Raw genomic sequence first — 13,930 nt, forward strand, 5'->3', positions numbered from 1 at the left:
GGCTGAATGTCCCTGACTGCTGAAGTGCTCCCCGAATGGGAGGGAGCACGCCTGTCTGGTATGCATTTGTCTGTTGTCGTAGCATCTGCTTGGTCTCACCAATGTACTTTGCCTCAGGGCATCCTTGCCTGCATTGTATGAGATAGACAATGTTGGCTGAGTCTCATGAGTCTCACCCATTATATGGTGGGTGGTATCCCTATGTATAATGGTAGTATCCATGTCAACACTCTGACACGTCTTGGAGTGGTTGCCATAACAGAGTTGTACAGCGTTGTGGTCGATGTTGTCCTGAGACTGGGCAATTTGCTGCAAACAATGGTCTGTTTAAGGTTTGGTGATTGTTTAAAGATGAGAAGTGGGTTCATGTCACACACAGGTGATCCCACTACACTACACACTCAAACACATACACATACAAGCACACTCTTTCATATTCATGCAGACCCTCATACACACACTCTCTCTCAGACACACCCCCCGAGAGGCGGACACACACAAACATACACTGTCACATGCACTCACATGCACACACTCACACTTTCCCCTCCCCTCACTGCCCCCATAGACACACACTCACACACTCACTCACCCACTCACACTCTCTCTTATATGCATGTACACACAGAAGTCTATGCGGTGAATTTGTATTTGCAGAACTGTAACTGCAGATACTATTTTGTTCAAAAAGCATACAATTAGTCAATGCAAGCAAGCAATTCATGTAACATTTTACAAATTCCTACTTTGGAAATAGAACCTGTCTGACTCAAGATTGGGAGACTCTAACCTCACACCTTAAATGCGTTGTCTGAGCTGAGATATCACCTTTTTTAATAAAACCTTAAGTTATCTCGAGTATATGATTTGAAAGAAGATCTGGGATTTACATATTAATGAACCTGCAACCATAAAACACTTAACAGCAATCTAGGTTTGTTCAATATATCGCATGCATGACACTGTGATTGTGAACCTGCTCCACAGCTACCTGATGAAGGAGCAGCACTTGGAAAGTCAGTATTTCCAAATATTGTAAACATGTTGGATTATAACCTGGTGATTTTTAGCTGATTCTAAGAGCAATTCAGATCTCGAAGTCTGAGCCAGCAATGGGTGCTGTGGAGCACTGTCTCAGATTTGACAGGTCTGGGACCAGCTTCAAGGATTCTTTAAAGTGTACCTTGTTTTGCCTCTGCGTGTGGCCTGATTGAATTTGTTCAAAAACCCAATTGCTGACACCAACAGAGTCTTCAAAATGGTGATTATTGCCTCCATCCCATGAATGTTGGAGATCAGAGTCGAGAGTGTGGTGCTTGAAAAGCACAGCAGGTCAGGCAGCATCCAAGGAGCAGGAGAATCGACATTTCAGACGTAAGACCTTCATCAGGAGGGCTTGATTCCTGATTAAAGGATTATGCCCAAAACATCAATTCTCCTGCTCCTCGGATGCTGTCTGACCTGCTGTGCTTTTCCAGCACCACACTCTCAACTCTGATCTCCAGCATCTGCGGGCCTCACTTTCTCCTAGTTGATTTTAACCTTACTGTGAAGCTTCTTCCAAGGATGCCTACCTTGAAGAAGTTCTCCTCCTCTCTCTACAAGGATCTCAGTGTGTCTCTCTCTCTCACTGCACTCTCCAGGTCATCTCCTCTGCCCTAAAGCTCTTCAGATTCTAAAGCTTTGCAGATTCAATTCTCCTGCTCCTCAGCTGCTGCTTGACCTGCTGTGCTTTTCCAGCACCACACTCTCGACTCCATCCCATGAATGAATTTAAAAGACGTTTAGGCTCTGGTTTTCTAAGGAGGGTGTGAACTCTTTATCCATTTCACCAATATTTACCCCTTCACTCTTAACTATGAAGAAGATTGTTTGGCAATGATTCATCCATTCTACAAGTTTATTAATGTCTTCCTGTGTTTTATTACAATTCCCCTCAGTATTAACTACACTGTGACATTCCTTTCAGAATCCATTTAATATTAAGCATTGCACTTACTTTTTCCGTATTCTTTGTCTATAATTTCAAAGTTACTTGATGGCTATTGAGATCTATATCAGCTCTTTGCAGAATTTGTAACTAAATCTTTGTGTCTCCTTTACAGCTGTCTGATTCTTCAGGGAGATGGTAATTTCCCTTGAGATGCTCTTAATTGTCTGGATCGTTGTCGATACCTGCTTTATAATTTTAACCTTTAGCAAATTCAGCTTAACTCTGTATCAGAGTCAGTGCTGAGATCATCAGAATTTAGATTCCTTTCAGTGCCAGGGTTATTGATATGGCCAGTAGGAGAATATTAGGGGCAGCATTGTGAACAGTGGCTTCTTTCTTTTTAGTGGGGGGTATCACCCTAACCAGTGGTAGAATGGCCTCTTTCGCTCTAGGCACAGGACTGTGACCAGTTGAAAAGTGGCCTCTCTTCATCACTGGGGCCAACACTGTGACCTGTAGAAGAATAACCTGTTGTGGTATTATTTGGATTAGTGGTAGTGTTCCTGGCTGCCTCTACAGTTATGACCTCATTTCAGATAGTTCTGGTGAGTGGGTGTGTAGTTCCAGCTCTATATTCTGGATTGGCTAACCTGAAGGATAATCGTATCAGGTGGGTATAATTGTATTCTTCCAACCTGTTCCCGCATGTAGTAGGTGTAAAGCCTTCCCACTGTTCAGGCTAGATTCATGGAGTTGTGTTTATCCAATTACTCTCTATGGTTGTTCACTACAGATTCCACCACTGCTTGAAAAAGCAGTGTCTTGCTGGCTCATTGCAGGATGCTTTGCCTGGACTCTGGGTTCCCTCAGAAAATCCAACAAAATGGGGTCAGCTGCTAGGAAACCATCTGCAGAATCAGTTCCCCTCTGTTAGGATTAAAGGATTTTGACAGTTTTAAGCTGCAGTGCAACCTGTTTGACCCAAATGTTTGCTGACAGGTCACCTGTTCTCTCTTCCAGTGTGGTCATTGCTCTGTGCAGTGGCAATATAGACATTCCCCTGCTGCATCAGTGTCTAGACAGGGCACTAGTGGTGGACAACAGGCTATGCAAGTTCTCCATCCAACTGACCGACTGCGCTGGAGATCTCGCGAAGCTGCTTGAGATACTTGCTCGTGAAGAAGTGCAGTGAGTACAGAGAAAGCACCAGAATTATTTTATATACGTGGTTAGTTCTTTGTGTAATTTTTCAAAATGTATTCATGGAATATGGACATGATTGCATGAGCCAGCATTTATCACCTATTCCTCGTTTCCCTAGAGAAGGTGGTGGTGAGCTTCTTGAACGGCTACAGTCTATTTGGTGTAGGTAGACCTGCAGTGATGTGAAGTAAGGAGTTTCTGGATTTTGATTCAGCGACAATGAAAGAACGGTGATATATTTCCAAGTCAGGATGGTGCTTGGCCTGGAAAGAACTTGCAAGTGGCAGTGATCCCATCTATCTGATGCTTTTGTCCTTGTTAGATTGTAATGGTTGTGGGTTTGGCAGGCGCTACCTAAGGAGCCTTGTTGAATGTGGTTTTAAATTAATTTTAATGGCTGTTTGGTGATCCAGAGTCCCAGAATAAAAATGCAGAAAACGTGAATTCAAATCCCATCATAGACTGAATCTCAAAATAAAAAGCTAGCAAAAACAAAAGTGCCGATAAACTTGTCAAGATTGTCAAACAATTTACTATCGCCTCAAAGGAAAGTAAGCTGCTATACTTAACTGATTTGCCTTTTTTAGATTAGATTACTTAGATTAGATTACTTACTGTGACTCCAGCCTCTCGACCAATGTGGGTGACTCTGAATGACCTTTCAGTTGCCTGGCAAGCACCATGTCCTCAGGGCAACTGGGAGTAGCAACAAGTTGTCAGTGCCAACCACATCTGAAGAATAAACTTCAAAACATTAATTCATTGTAATTTAATCGGATTTTTAAAGGTGAGATCAGAAAAGCTTCCTCGCTGATGTGTGTGAGTTGTCACCCAGTCTATTTTAGGGAAGATTGATCCAGGATTTGTCTACTAACCAGCAGGTCTCCATTGACATTGCATGTGAATGGATGCCAATATGGGGATGGTCAAGTCTCACAACCAAGTAACATGGCAACATACATCATGTAATCTCATACTTGAAGGGAATAAAGATATTAAATATTTTCTAAAACTCTAGAGCTATGTAAAGAAGTAGCCAGAAATAAGACAGGAAAAAAAATTAGATAAACGAAAGACATTTTCTTTAAGCTATAAATACAACAGCTTGATTTAGTCCTTTTACTGTAGAAAAAGATCCCAAGTACTAAGGGCCAAGGCAGCTGAGGACCTGATTGCCCATTGATGGATTGATTAAAATTAGTGATCCACAAGATGAGAGTCTTAAAATTGGGTCACTATTTAACTAGGATTTATAGACATCCATAGACACAGACCCATATAGACATGAGCAAACAGACATCGACACAAACATACAAAAACATAGGTACACATAAACATCAACACTGACCCACACAAACACATAGGGACATACCCATAGCCTCACCATGAACATTTGCAAATGAAGGGGAACTGCACAATACAAACACCTCACTGAAACGCCCAAACATTTTAAGCTTTGAAATATAAACGCAGCATTCTGAAATAGATGGTTCAGGTGACAGTCAGTCATCAATATACCAAGTTCTATAATGGTATTTTAAACCTTAAAAAAGACATGCCCAATGTAAAGCTTTCCACAAGTTACGTCACTGTTGTCTAATTACACACAGTGATGGCAGTTATTGTTGAAAGGATTATGGAATACTTTCAATTTCAGGAAAATTACAGAAAATGGCTGCCAGCAAACAATTTTCTTTTATAAGAAATGAAAATGTCTGTATGTATTTGTGTGTGTGTGTGTGTGTGCGCACAAATACTTTTTATAACTTACCAATGAAAAAGAACTTTAGTAGCCATCTCCTGGGCCGTTTGAGGAAGGAGTAGTTCTTGCAGCCGAGTGTAATGTTATCTCTAGGCCAATGTTGACTATTTAACAGATCTAAAATGACGTACTGAACAATGTATGTTTGCAAAAAAACAGACACTTGATGTCTGTTCCCTAGGTGGCCATATTCACAGATTTCACTCGACATGGGCCATTAAGTTAACCTCTTTTTAATACAAGCCATCTGGCCTAATCCCAATCCTTCCTTGCTTTCAATACTTTCCAACATTCCTTTTTAATTCAATACTTATTTCTTTCAAAGGAAGTTTATGAAATCTGACTCTCATTGCTGCGTTCTGTTCACTGTTTTCTATCCCTCTCTTTCTTGCCCTAGGGTGCTGAATATTACCCAGGAACGGGCCTTTATCACATCAGATATCTTCATTGTTAAGGTGAGCAAGAATCAAAAGTTAAGGTTGAATCAGGTTGTGATTTATTTGTCAAACATACGTTTGTTCACAGTCGAAGAGTGTGGTGCTGGAAAAGCACAGCCAGTCAGGCAGCATCCGAGGAGCAGGAGAATTGACATTTTGGGCATAAGCCCTTCATTGGCCCTTTCCTGGATGCTGCCTGACCGGCTGTGCTTTTCCAGCACCACACTCTTCGACTGATCTCCAGCATCTGCTGTCCTCACTTTCTCCAAGACCTATACCTTTGTTCACAGGTCTGACTGTGAAAACAGACTATACCCATTGTCTCCAATCAGTTCTGACTTGGAATGCTCAATGAGCACAGGATAATGTGCAGATTTAAACTTAGGAAATTTCTACAGGGTAAACACCAAGGAAGTTAGATTTTGTTGGGGATTGCGGGATTGCATTGGACAGAAGGAAGTTGAATTATCAGTAAACCTTTAATTTGTTTTGTACAGAGTAATCAGTAAGGCCAGAGGTATTTGTATAATATAACATGCAGGGAATTGTTTAGTGTTTGTTAGGTCAGAGTATTGAGGAATGTGGAGCTTTGGCAAGGGGAATGAGTTGAAATACAGATAATCTCATGTAAAGGCAAGGCTGAGTCAAAGAGCTGAATGGTCTGGTATACTCCCTATTTGTTAAGAATAGCACAAGAGAACCAGAAAATTTGAAAATTCTGCCAGTGTGAATTTAACCCAGGTAGACACCTCCATGTTTCTATGGAGATTGTTAAAATGAAGAGCTGAGGCAGATTATAACCAATTTTGGATACATTCTCACAGGCTGAGACCACACATCAGCATTCAGAACATTTTGGGAACTAGATGGTGTCACATGCACAGAAAGGAAATCAACAAGGGGTGATTTTTTGGACAGAGTGGAGTTGGGTATGGCCAGAAGGATTGATATGTCCACTTGCGCATCTCTCCATCCTTTTGCCTCAGCTACCTCAACTTTCAATCCTAGGAATGCCTATATTAACCATTCTGCCTTGCCTCCTCTGAAACCCTCTTACCCTTTAAATTAACCTCTTTGACCATTCAGTCATCCTGTTCGAACATTTCCTTTAATTCAGTATCCATTCGGCTTTTTGTTGTGTGTGCATGTATAATGTAGGAAAGGTTTTCTACGTCAAAGATTTTGCATGAACATAAAATGTTGCTACTGTATGGAGATGTTTTGCTCTCTGTTTCATGCTGTACCTCACGTGGTAACAGCTGAAACTACAGATACAGGGAACCTGAACCAATATTCAGCCCATCTTGCAGTTGACCTAAAGTTGTATATGCTGGAAGTGCAGACCAAATACTACATGCATTGGAGATAAAGCAGAGTTCATTGCCTAATCCGGCATCACAAAGCCAATCTTAGCTCTAAACAATAGCATCTCTTCAATACCATTCGAAGCAAACTTTTCACGGTAATTTCTGTTCATTTCATCAGGCATCTGGTGAACCCAGACCTTTGACATAAGGTCCACGGTGATTGAATCTCACACTGTCCACACTGGCAAACGTGCACACACTGAGCAAGCCACACATTGTTCACACTGACAAATACATATACACTGGTCACTTTGAGGTCTCCAATCTTTGATAAACTGTTTTCAGGTTTGTTTCCTCATTGTGTATTATATTCCTTGTCTGGTCACTAAAACCTGTTGGGATCAACAAGTTAATGAGAACAAGGTTTTAAACTTTACAACCAACCCTTGACGCTCTGAGGTTTACACCAACAGAGACACTGTTGCTGTTATAGGTATCCTGGGACTTTGCAGCCAATCAATGATCGTGCTCTGCTCAGCCAGCTCCCATTTATAAATACTGTATAACACTGATCTTCCATGAGGAAAGGAAAACATTCTGTGCGTAGTTCCCAAAAGAGAAACGAACATATTCATTACAGACTGGGAACAGTTATAATTGAGGATGAAATAATTTCAAAGGTATAAAAGCAATTTTTCATGCCAGATCAATTTGACACAGTAATGCTGGTCAGCCCAGCTGAATGAAAACCTGCTGGGAGGGTGCTGAGAGGGCCAACAAACTATGAATTGATTCACTGTTTGAGGAACAAGCACAGCTGACACTAGAAGGAAAAGTTGAATTATAAAAACCTATTGCCTGACCTCATGGAGTCTCAGGAGCAAAATCTCCTGGACTGGTCTGAGTTTGATATAGTCTGGTCTCTTCTGTGCGCTTCCTTCCAAAAATGTTATGCCCACTATTTATTTATCTTTGTATATAGTTTGATGTTATATTCTGGTAAGTGGACGCTATAAATTTGCTTTCTAGCTCTCAGGTGAGTCATGTGATTTAATTAAATATGAGGAGGCCTAATTAAGCCAGAGCAAACATTCCACCTCTCTCTCTAGAGATTCAGTCTGAATCTTGGGGCAAGCCTTTCTGCTCAAGCTGAAAGTTTGGAATCTCTGTGTCATAAAACCAAAGGAAAATGAATTTTCAATGTGTTTCATTAGAAACACACAGCTCCTGAAACGAGTTAACCTCAATTACGGTTCAAGTGTGAACCTTCACATGAGGCTTCGAGAAATCTGGGTTCTGTCACTTTTGTTATTTGGGGCTCATTCTCATCTGGGAGTGACACAAACAATACAATATCTCTGGTGTCAATAGTGTATACCATCCACAAGGTCCGCTACGGTAACTCACAAACGCACCTTTGAGAGCACCTACCAAACCCATGACATCTACAATCTAGAAGGACAGGTGTAGCAAATGCATGGGAAAACCACTACCATCTGTAAGTTCCCTCCAGGCTACACATTGATCTGATTTGGAAATACCTGTATATCACCATTGTTTCCCTGTCACTAGGGACAAATCCTGGAAATTCCTTCATAACAGCACTGTGGGCATCCTTATGCCTCAAGGACTGCAACAATTGAAGAATGCAGCTCACTTTCACCTTCTCAAGGGCAATTAGAGGTAGACATGAATGCTAGTCTAGCCATCAATTCCCACATACCATGATCAAATTAAGAACTTGGAGCCAAACTGTTAGATCATGTCGTGGGTGATTCTACTTTCAGTAAAAAAAAATGTCATTGTATTCCTACCATCTGCAGGATTTGGGATCTTTTGAACTCCATCCCATGTGGGCAACAGGATCACAACAAATGGATGGAAATAACGGATAACAGATGACAGCGAGTTTTGAGAAGATTTGTAGCTCAGGTTGAGGTTCTGGATTTAGGTTTGCTCGCTGAGCTGGAAGGTTCATTTTCAGATGTTTCGTCACCATACTAGGTAGCATCTTCAGTGAGCCTCCAGATTAAGCACTAGTGGCATGGCTTGCTTTCTATTTATGTGTTTAGGTTTCCTTGGGTTGGTGATGTAATTTCCTGTGGTGATGCCATTTCCTGTTCTTTTTCTCAGGGGGTGGTAGATGGGGTCTAACTCAATGTGTTTGTTGATAGACTTCCAGTTAGAATGCCATACTTCTAGGAATTCTCGTGTGTATCTCTGTTTGGCTTGTCCTCGGATGGATGTGTTGTCCCAGTCAAAGTGGTGTCCTTCCTCATCTGCATGTAAGGATACTAGTGAGAGTGGGTCATGTCTTTTTGTGGCTAGTTGATGTTCATGTATCCTGGTGGCTAGTTTTCTGCCTGTTTGTCCAATGTAATGTTTTGCGAGGTATTTTGTAAATTACATTAGTTTTGCTTGTTGTCTGTATAGGGTCATTCAAGTTCATTAGCTGCTGTTTTAGTGTGTTGGTGGATTTGTGGGCTACCATGATGCCAAACAAAACTAATGATTTTTACAAGATACCTTTCAAGAACTGTAACAACACTACACTGGACAAATAGACAGAAAACTAGCTACCGCGATACATGACATCAACTAGCAACAAAAAGACATGATCCACTCTCACTAGTATCCTTACATAAAAGTGAGGAAGGACACCACTTCAACTGGAATAACACATCCATCCTAGCACAAGCCAAACAGAGACGCGCACGAGAATTCCTAGAAGCATGGCATTCCAATTGGAACTCTACCAACAAACACCATTAACTTGAATCCCATTTACCACCTTCCTGAGAAAAAGAACAGGAAATGACATCACTACAGGAAATAACATCACCAACCCAAGGAAACCTAAACACATAAATAAAAAACGGGCCATGCCACCAGTGCTTCATCTGGAGGCTCACTGATGATGTTACCTAGTATGGTGATGAAATGTCTGAAAACGAACCTTCCAGCTCAGTGAGCAAACCCACATGCATAACAGATGGCATCAACATGGTTTCATACCTGCCAAAGCAACAGTTAAATATTGAAAATAGGAACTTACACTGTCACAGCAGAGTGGTATTGTGAGGAACCATTTTGCTCAAATCAATGCAAAGCTGATGGATTAGACCTAAATACTAAACTAGTGCTAGTGTGCGATTGACCATCATTCACAGACTGACACAGTCACGGGGTGAAGCATTAACACACCCACTGAGCTACTTTCAAGGCCAGTCCTCACTGAGACATTTGTACATTTGTCTCAGTCAGTTAAATCTCAAAGACTAAATTTTAGACCCACTTTGCTGAACATCTGATAAGGCAGAATCCCACAGTTTTGTAGTTCTTGTAAGATTCCCATGGTAAAACACAATTTGAAAAAGTGCAGTCAGAGATGTTCCCCCAGTGGAATCTCACACTGATTCATTTGTGGAGCCTCCATTGATGGCTTTGTTCTTGGTTCTTTGACATTCTCAACAGCTAATTTTTCCTTTTGGTTTTGCGCTCTGGATTAATGCAGTTTCGCAATACTCAGAGGATTTAATGTGGAGTAGCTCCAGCTGGTGTTTTCTCATCCAGCTGACAAAAATTTGGCTGCACTTACTTGCTGTGTAACAACACATATCACTGGGGTATTCTCACGCTGATTAGCTACAGACAGGATTACACTGTTAGCATCTGGATTCCAAATATTCCACAGCTTTCAGGGCTAAAATTCTGCCTGTAGCTGCAGCCACCATTTTATAAAATCTTCCTGACCATTTTGAGTTCCCCATAGGTTATTTGAGATGACATTTACTTTAACTAAACTATGCAGAGGAGATCGTGACAGCACACTCATCCTCATGTCATACCTACTGAGGAAATGGTCAACCTGTCTGACGTCTATTCAGAATCACAGCATTGTTGCAGTACAGAAGGAAGCCACACCTCGCTTCCAACAAACATCATTACACATTATTAGTTAGAATGTGTGTTCAGCAGGGATGCTAGGTAACATATGTTGTTGTTGTGACTGAGTACTAACAGACTCTTGATAAATACCTTAATAAGAATATTGGAAATATGAACTTCTTAGAGAGAAGTCAGAAATGGTGAGAAATTTGGAACAGTGATGAAGGAATCCATATGCAGAAATCATTAAAAACTAATGTCCAATTGCAAAGATTAACTCAGCAGACAGGTGAAAATTATTCTGTAAATGATAAGAAGTCTGTTTAGACCCACTTCCAATACTACTTCTCGAGAAGCAAAGGGTTAACCATATCTTTAACAATAGCTACTGAGCATATGTGTAAGTAGCTGTGTCACAATGATTCAGATCATAGGAAACTGGGCTCAAGTCAGTGTATAGTTTTGCTTAATAACACCTGTTAATGTAGATTTACCTGACTGTAGGCACTGCACCACAGGAAGATCAAACTTATCTTGGAGGTTTTGCAATCCAGAAACACCCCAATGATTTCAGGGCTATGAGGTCAGTCAGTCAGTCATCAAGTTTATGTTTCCTCAGGCGCAGAAGATTAAGGAGTGATCATGTTTATGATGATTCTTCCTTTATGTCCCACTGTTACTGTTAGAGAGTCTGTAAACCGCGCTCACAAGTGACTTCTTCCCTTTATAAGTTCTCATTTCGAACCAAACAATTTCCACATCTTTTCTGAATTTAGGTCATTCCTCTTTGTTGTGCTAATACCATCATTAACCAACAGAATCACACCGCCACTTTTTCTTGCTTCCTTGTTATGCCTAAATGTCATGTATCGTTCAAGATCCTGATCCCAGTCCATTTAATCATGCAGCATTGTCTTTGTAGTGGCTACCCAAGCATTCATTTCTATTTGCTCTCCTAGTTCATGCTTTCATGTTACATGCATTCAGATACAGAGCCTTTAGCTTTCACTTGAAACTCTTGAAAGAAACTCTTCTTTAGGCTGACACCTTTGGAATTTAAACTAATAGACATGCTAAGTTTTGCATTTGATATTTCTCTTGGTCAAATCCAAATCAAGAAGCCAAATCAATCAACAACACTAAAACAGATTAACTGGCTACTGATCCTGTGCACAAATAGGCTGGGGCATTGTCTTCTTTACAACTTCAAAAGTGTTCATTTTGTTAAAGCTCTTAATTTAGCATTCATCAGGACAATTTGCAGGAATATTAATTCAAAGGGAATGCAATATTTACACTGCACGAGAGTGCTGATTGGTTGGCAAGAGGATACTGTTTGTTAAGAGTTGTTGCCGTGGAACATGCACCCATTAAAGCTGATTTGCAGTTGACTGCCAGGCTTCCTTAAATTTTAAATATGCCAGTTTGAGTCTTGTTAAGATATTGGTTCATTTCTCAGGGCAGCAAATGGCTCTCATATTTTGAACCAGATGTAGTATGTCCTATCTCTCTTTAAATAGCAGTGTCCTGTGCATTAATATATGGAGCTTCCTGCACACACAACTGCACCACTTCAAGCTCAAATGACGATCCTATATTGGTTGCCAGTATAATTATTTGCACGTTTGATATGATCTAGCAGATGCGGTCCAATTTGCAATTACTATTGAATTTTTAAAAATCTGGAGTTAAAAGCTGGTCTCAAGGTGAACCTCACAATTATTGTCAATTGTTGTAAAAATCCACCTGGATCACTCTTGTCCTTCCAGGAAGGAGTTCAGCTATCCTTATGTGGCCTAAATGTGACAACAATGTGGTTGACTCTTAACATTTCCTTCATAATGGTCTTTCAAGGCCAGTTATGAATGAGCAACAAATGCTGGCCCTGCCAGTGGTACTCACATTCTTAGTTTAGATTACTTTGATTACTTACAGTGTGGAAACAGGCCCTTCGGCCCAACAAGTCCACACCGACCCGCCGAAGCACAACCCACCCATACCCCTACATTTACCCCTTACCTAACACTACGGGCAATTTAGGATGGCCAATTCACCTGACCCGCACATCTTTGGACTGTGGGAGGAAACCGGAGCACCCGGAGGAAACCCACGCAGACACGGGGAGAACGTGCAAACTCCACACAGTCAGTCGCCTGAGTCGGGAATTGAACCCGGGTCTCAGGCGCTGTGAGGCAGCAGTGCTAACCACTGTGCCACCGTGCCGCCCACTATTAGACTTACAGTGTGGAAACAGGCCCTTCGGCCCAACAAGTCCACACCGACCCACCGAAGAGTTTCCTTGAAAGAAAACAAATTAGCAAGTTACAAAGAAGAAGTTTGTCATTCCAACCTAATAATTTGAACTAATAAAGTGAATCAGTTTTTAACTTGACCTCAACAATTTAAATTAAACTGGAGTTGTGTTTTTTTAATTTTTGTGTTAAGTAAATGGCTTATAATTGACACCAATTTCTATATCGAAAAAAGAATTTCCATCTTGTTAGTAATAGTTTCTGAATGAATGTAAATGAAATTTCAGTTGGCTATGTAAACATTGTTGCAGTGGTAGATCAGGAGGTAATTGTCATATTCTAGAATGTTCTGGATCAGTGGAAGTACACATAACTGCAAAGCAACTTGGGGCATTTTCTAAGTTGATGGTGATATACAAATGCAAACTGTAATTGCAGAATTATGTCATGCTTCATATTGATTGACTTTTCAGGTTACCTGTGTTATCAAAGTCCGAGATAGAATGCAAGGTGCACAGTTGCAGAGAACCCTGAGTGGTCGCTATGCTACATTTACATGGCTGGACCAATAAGAAGACTTGAATAAATAAAGGAAAATGTGTTTCATTGGAAGAACAGAGCGGGTGAAGAATTTAATTGAACACATTAAACATTTTCAAGTAGTTTAGCAAGCGTATTGCTCTTATGCTGCCTGTTACAGAAGATTTTTCAAGATGGTACCATCAAGACCAGCGATCACTCCGTTAGGACTCACTCAAATTTTAAACTTGAGCACATCCACCAAATGAGTGTTGCACTGTCAGATGTGCCATCTTTTGCAATGAGACATAAACCATAGCTCTTTCTGGTCTCGCAGTTAGATGTAAAAAAGCCAAAGTTCACAATTTGGAAGAGCAAGATCTTTCTGTCCTGCATCCTGACTAATATTTATCCCATGATCTAATTTCTAGTCTTAGAACCTCAAACTGGAACTCATATGGGAATAATGGAGACAAGAATCACATATTGAGTGTCTGGATCATAAGACTGGAACTAGGAACAGACTCTGGGCACCACAGCATAGGAGTAATACATTGAACCTAGAGTGTGCAGCATTAGTTTATCAGAATATAAACCAGAGTGTAAAGTGGTTGCTGGATTTTTCCTAA

The 13,930-nt window shown here is 40.8% G+C and overlaps 1 protein-coding gene and 1 long non-coding RNA gene across 4 annotated transcripts in view; one reads left to right on the forward strand and one right to left on the reverse strand.

Annotated features, from left to right (window-relative positions):
• LOC132835057 (uncharacterized) overlaps positions 1–4,982 on the reverse strand; it is a 48,381-nt gene extending 43,399 nt beyond the window's left edge. For both annotated transcript variants that reach the window (XR_009647273.1, XR_009647272.1), the window contains exons 1-2: positions 4,908–4,982; positions 3,752–3,868 (exon numbers count right to left, since the gene is read on the reverse strand). This is a non-coding gene — a long non-coding RNA (uncharacterized LOC132835057). The remainder of the gene's footprint in view (positions 1–3,751; positions 3,869–4,907) is intronic.
• Positions 1–13,602, forward strand: part of LOC132835055 (L-threonine ammonia-lyase) — a 77,238-nt gene extending 63,636 nt beyond the window's left edge. For both annotated transcript variants that reach the window (XM_060854316.1, XM_060854315.1), the window contains exons 10-12: positions 2,954–3,121; positions 5,296–5,353; positions 13,256–13,602. In XM_060854316.1, the coding sequence (XP_060710299.1) occupies positions 2,954–3,121; positions 5,296–5,353; positions 13,256–13,354 (325 nt within the window). In that variant the 3' untranslated portion in view covers positions 13,355–13,602. The remainder of the gene's footprint in view (positions 1–2,953; positions 3,122–5,295; positions 5,354–13,255) is intronic.
• Positions 13,603–13,930: the final 328 nt, after the last annotated feature.

The sequence above is a fragment of the Hemiscyllium ocellatum genome, chromosome 43 (assembly GCF_020745735.1).
Source record: "Hemiscyllium ocellatum isolate sHemOce1 chromosome 43, sHemOce1.pat.X.cur, whole genome shotgun sequence".
NCBI classification, from domain to species: Eukaryota; Metazoa; Chordata; class Chondrichthyes; order Orectolobiformes; family Hemiscylliidae; genus Hemiscyllium; species Hemiscyllium ocellatum.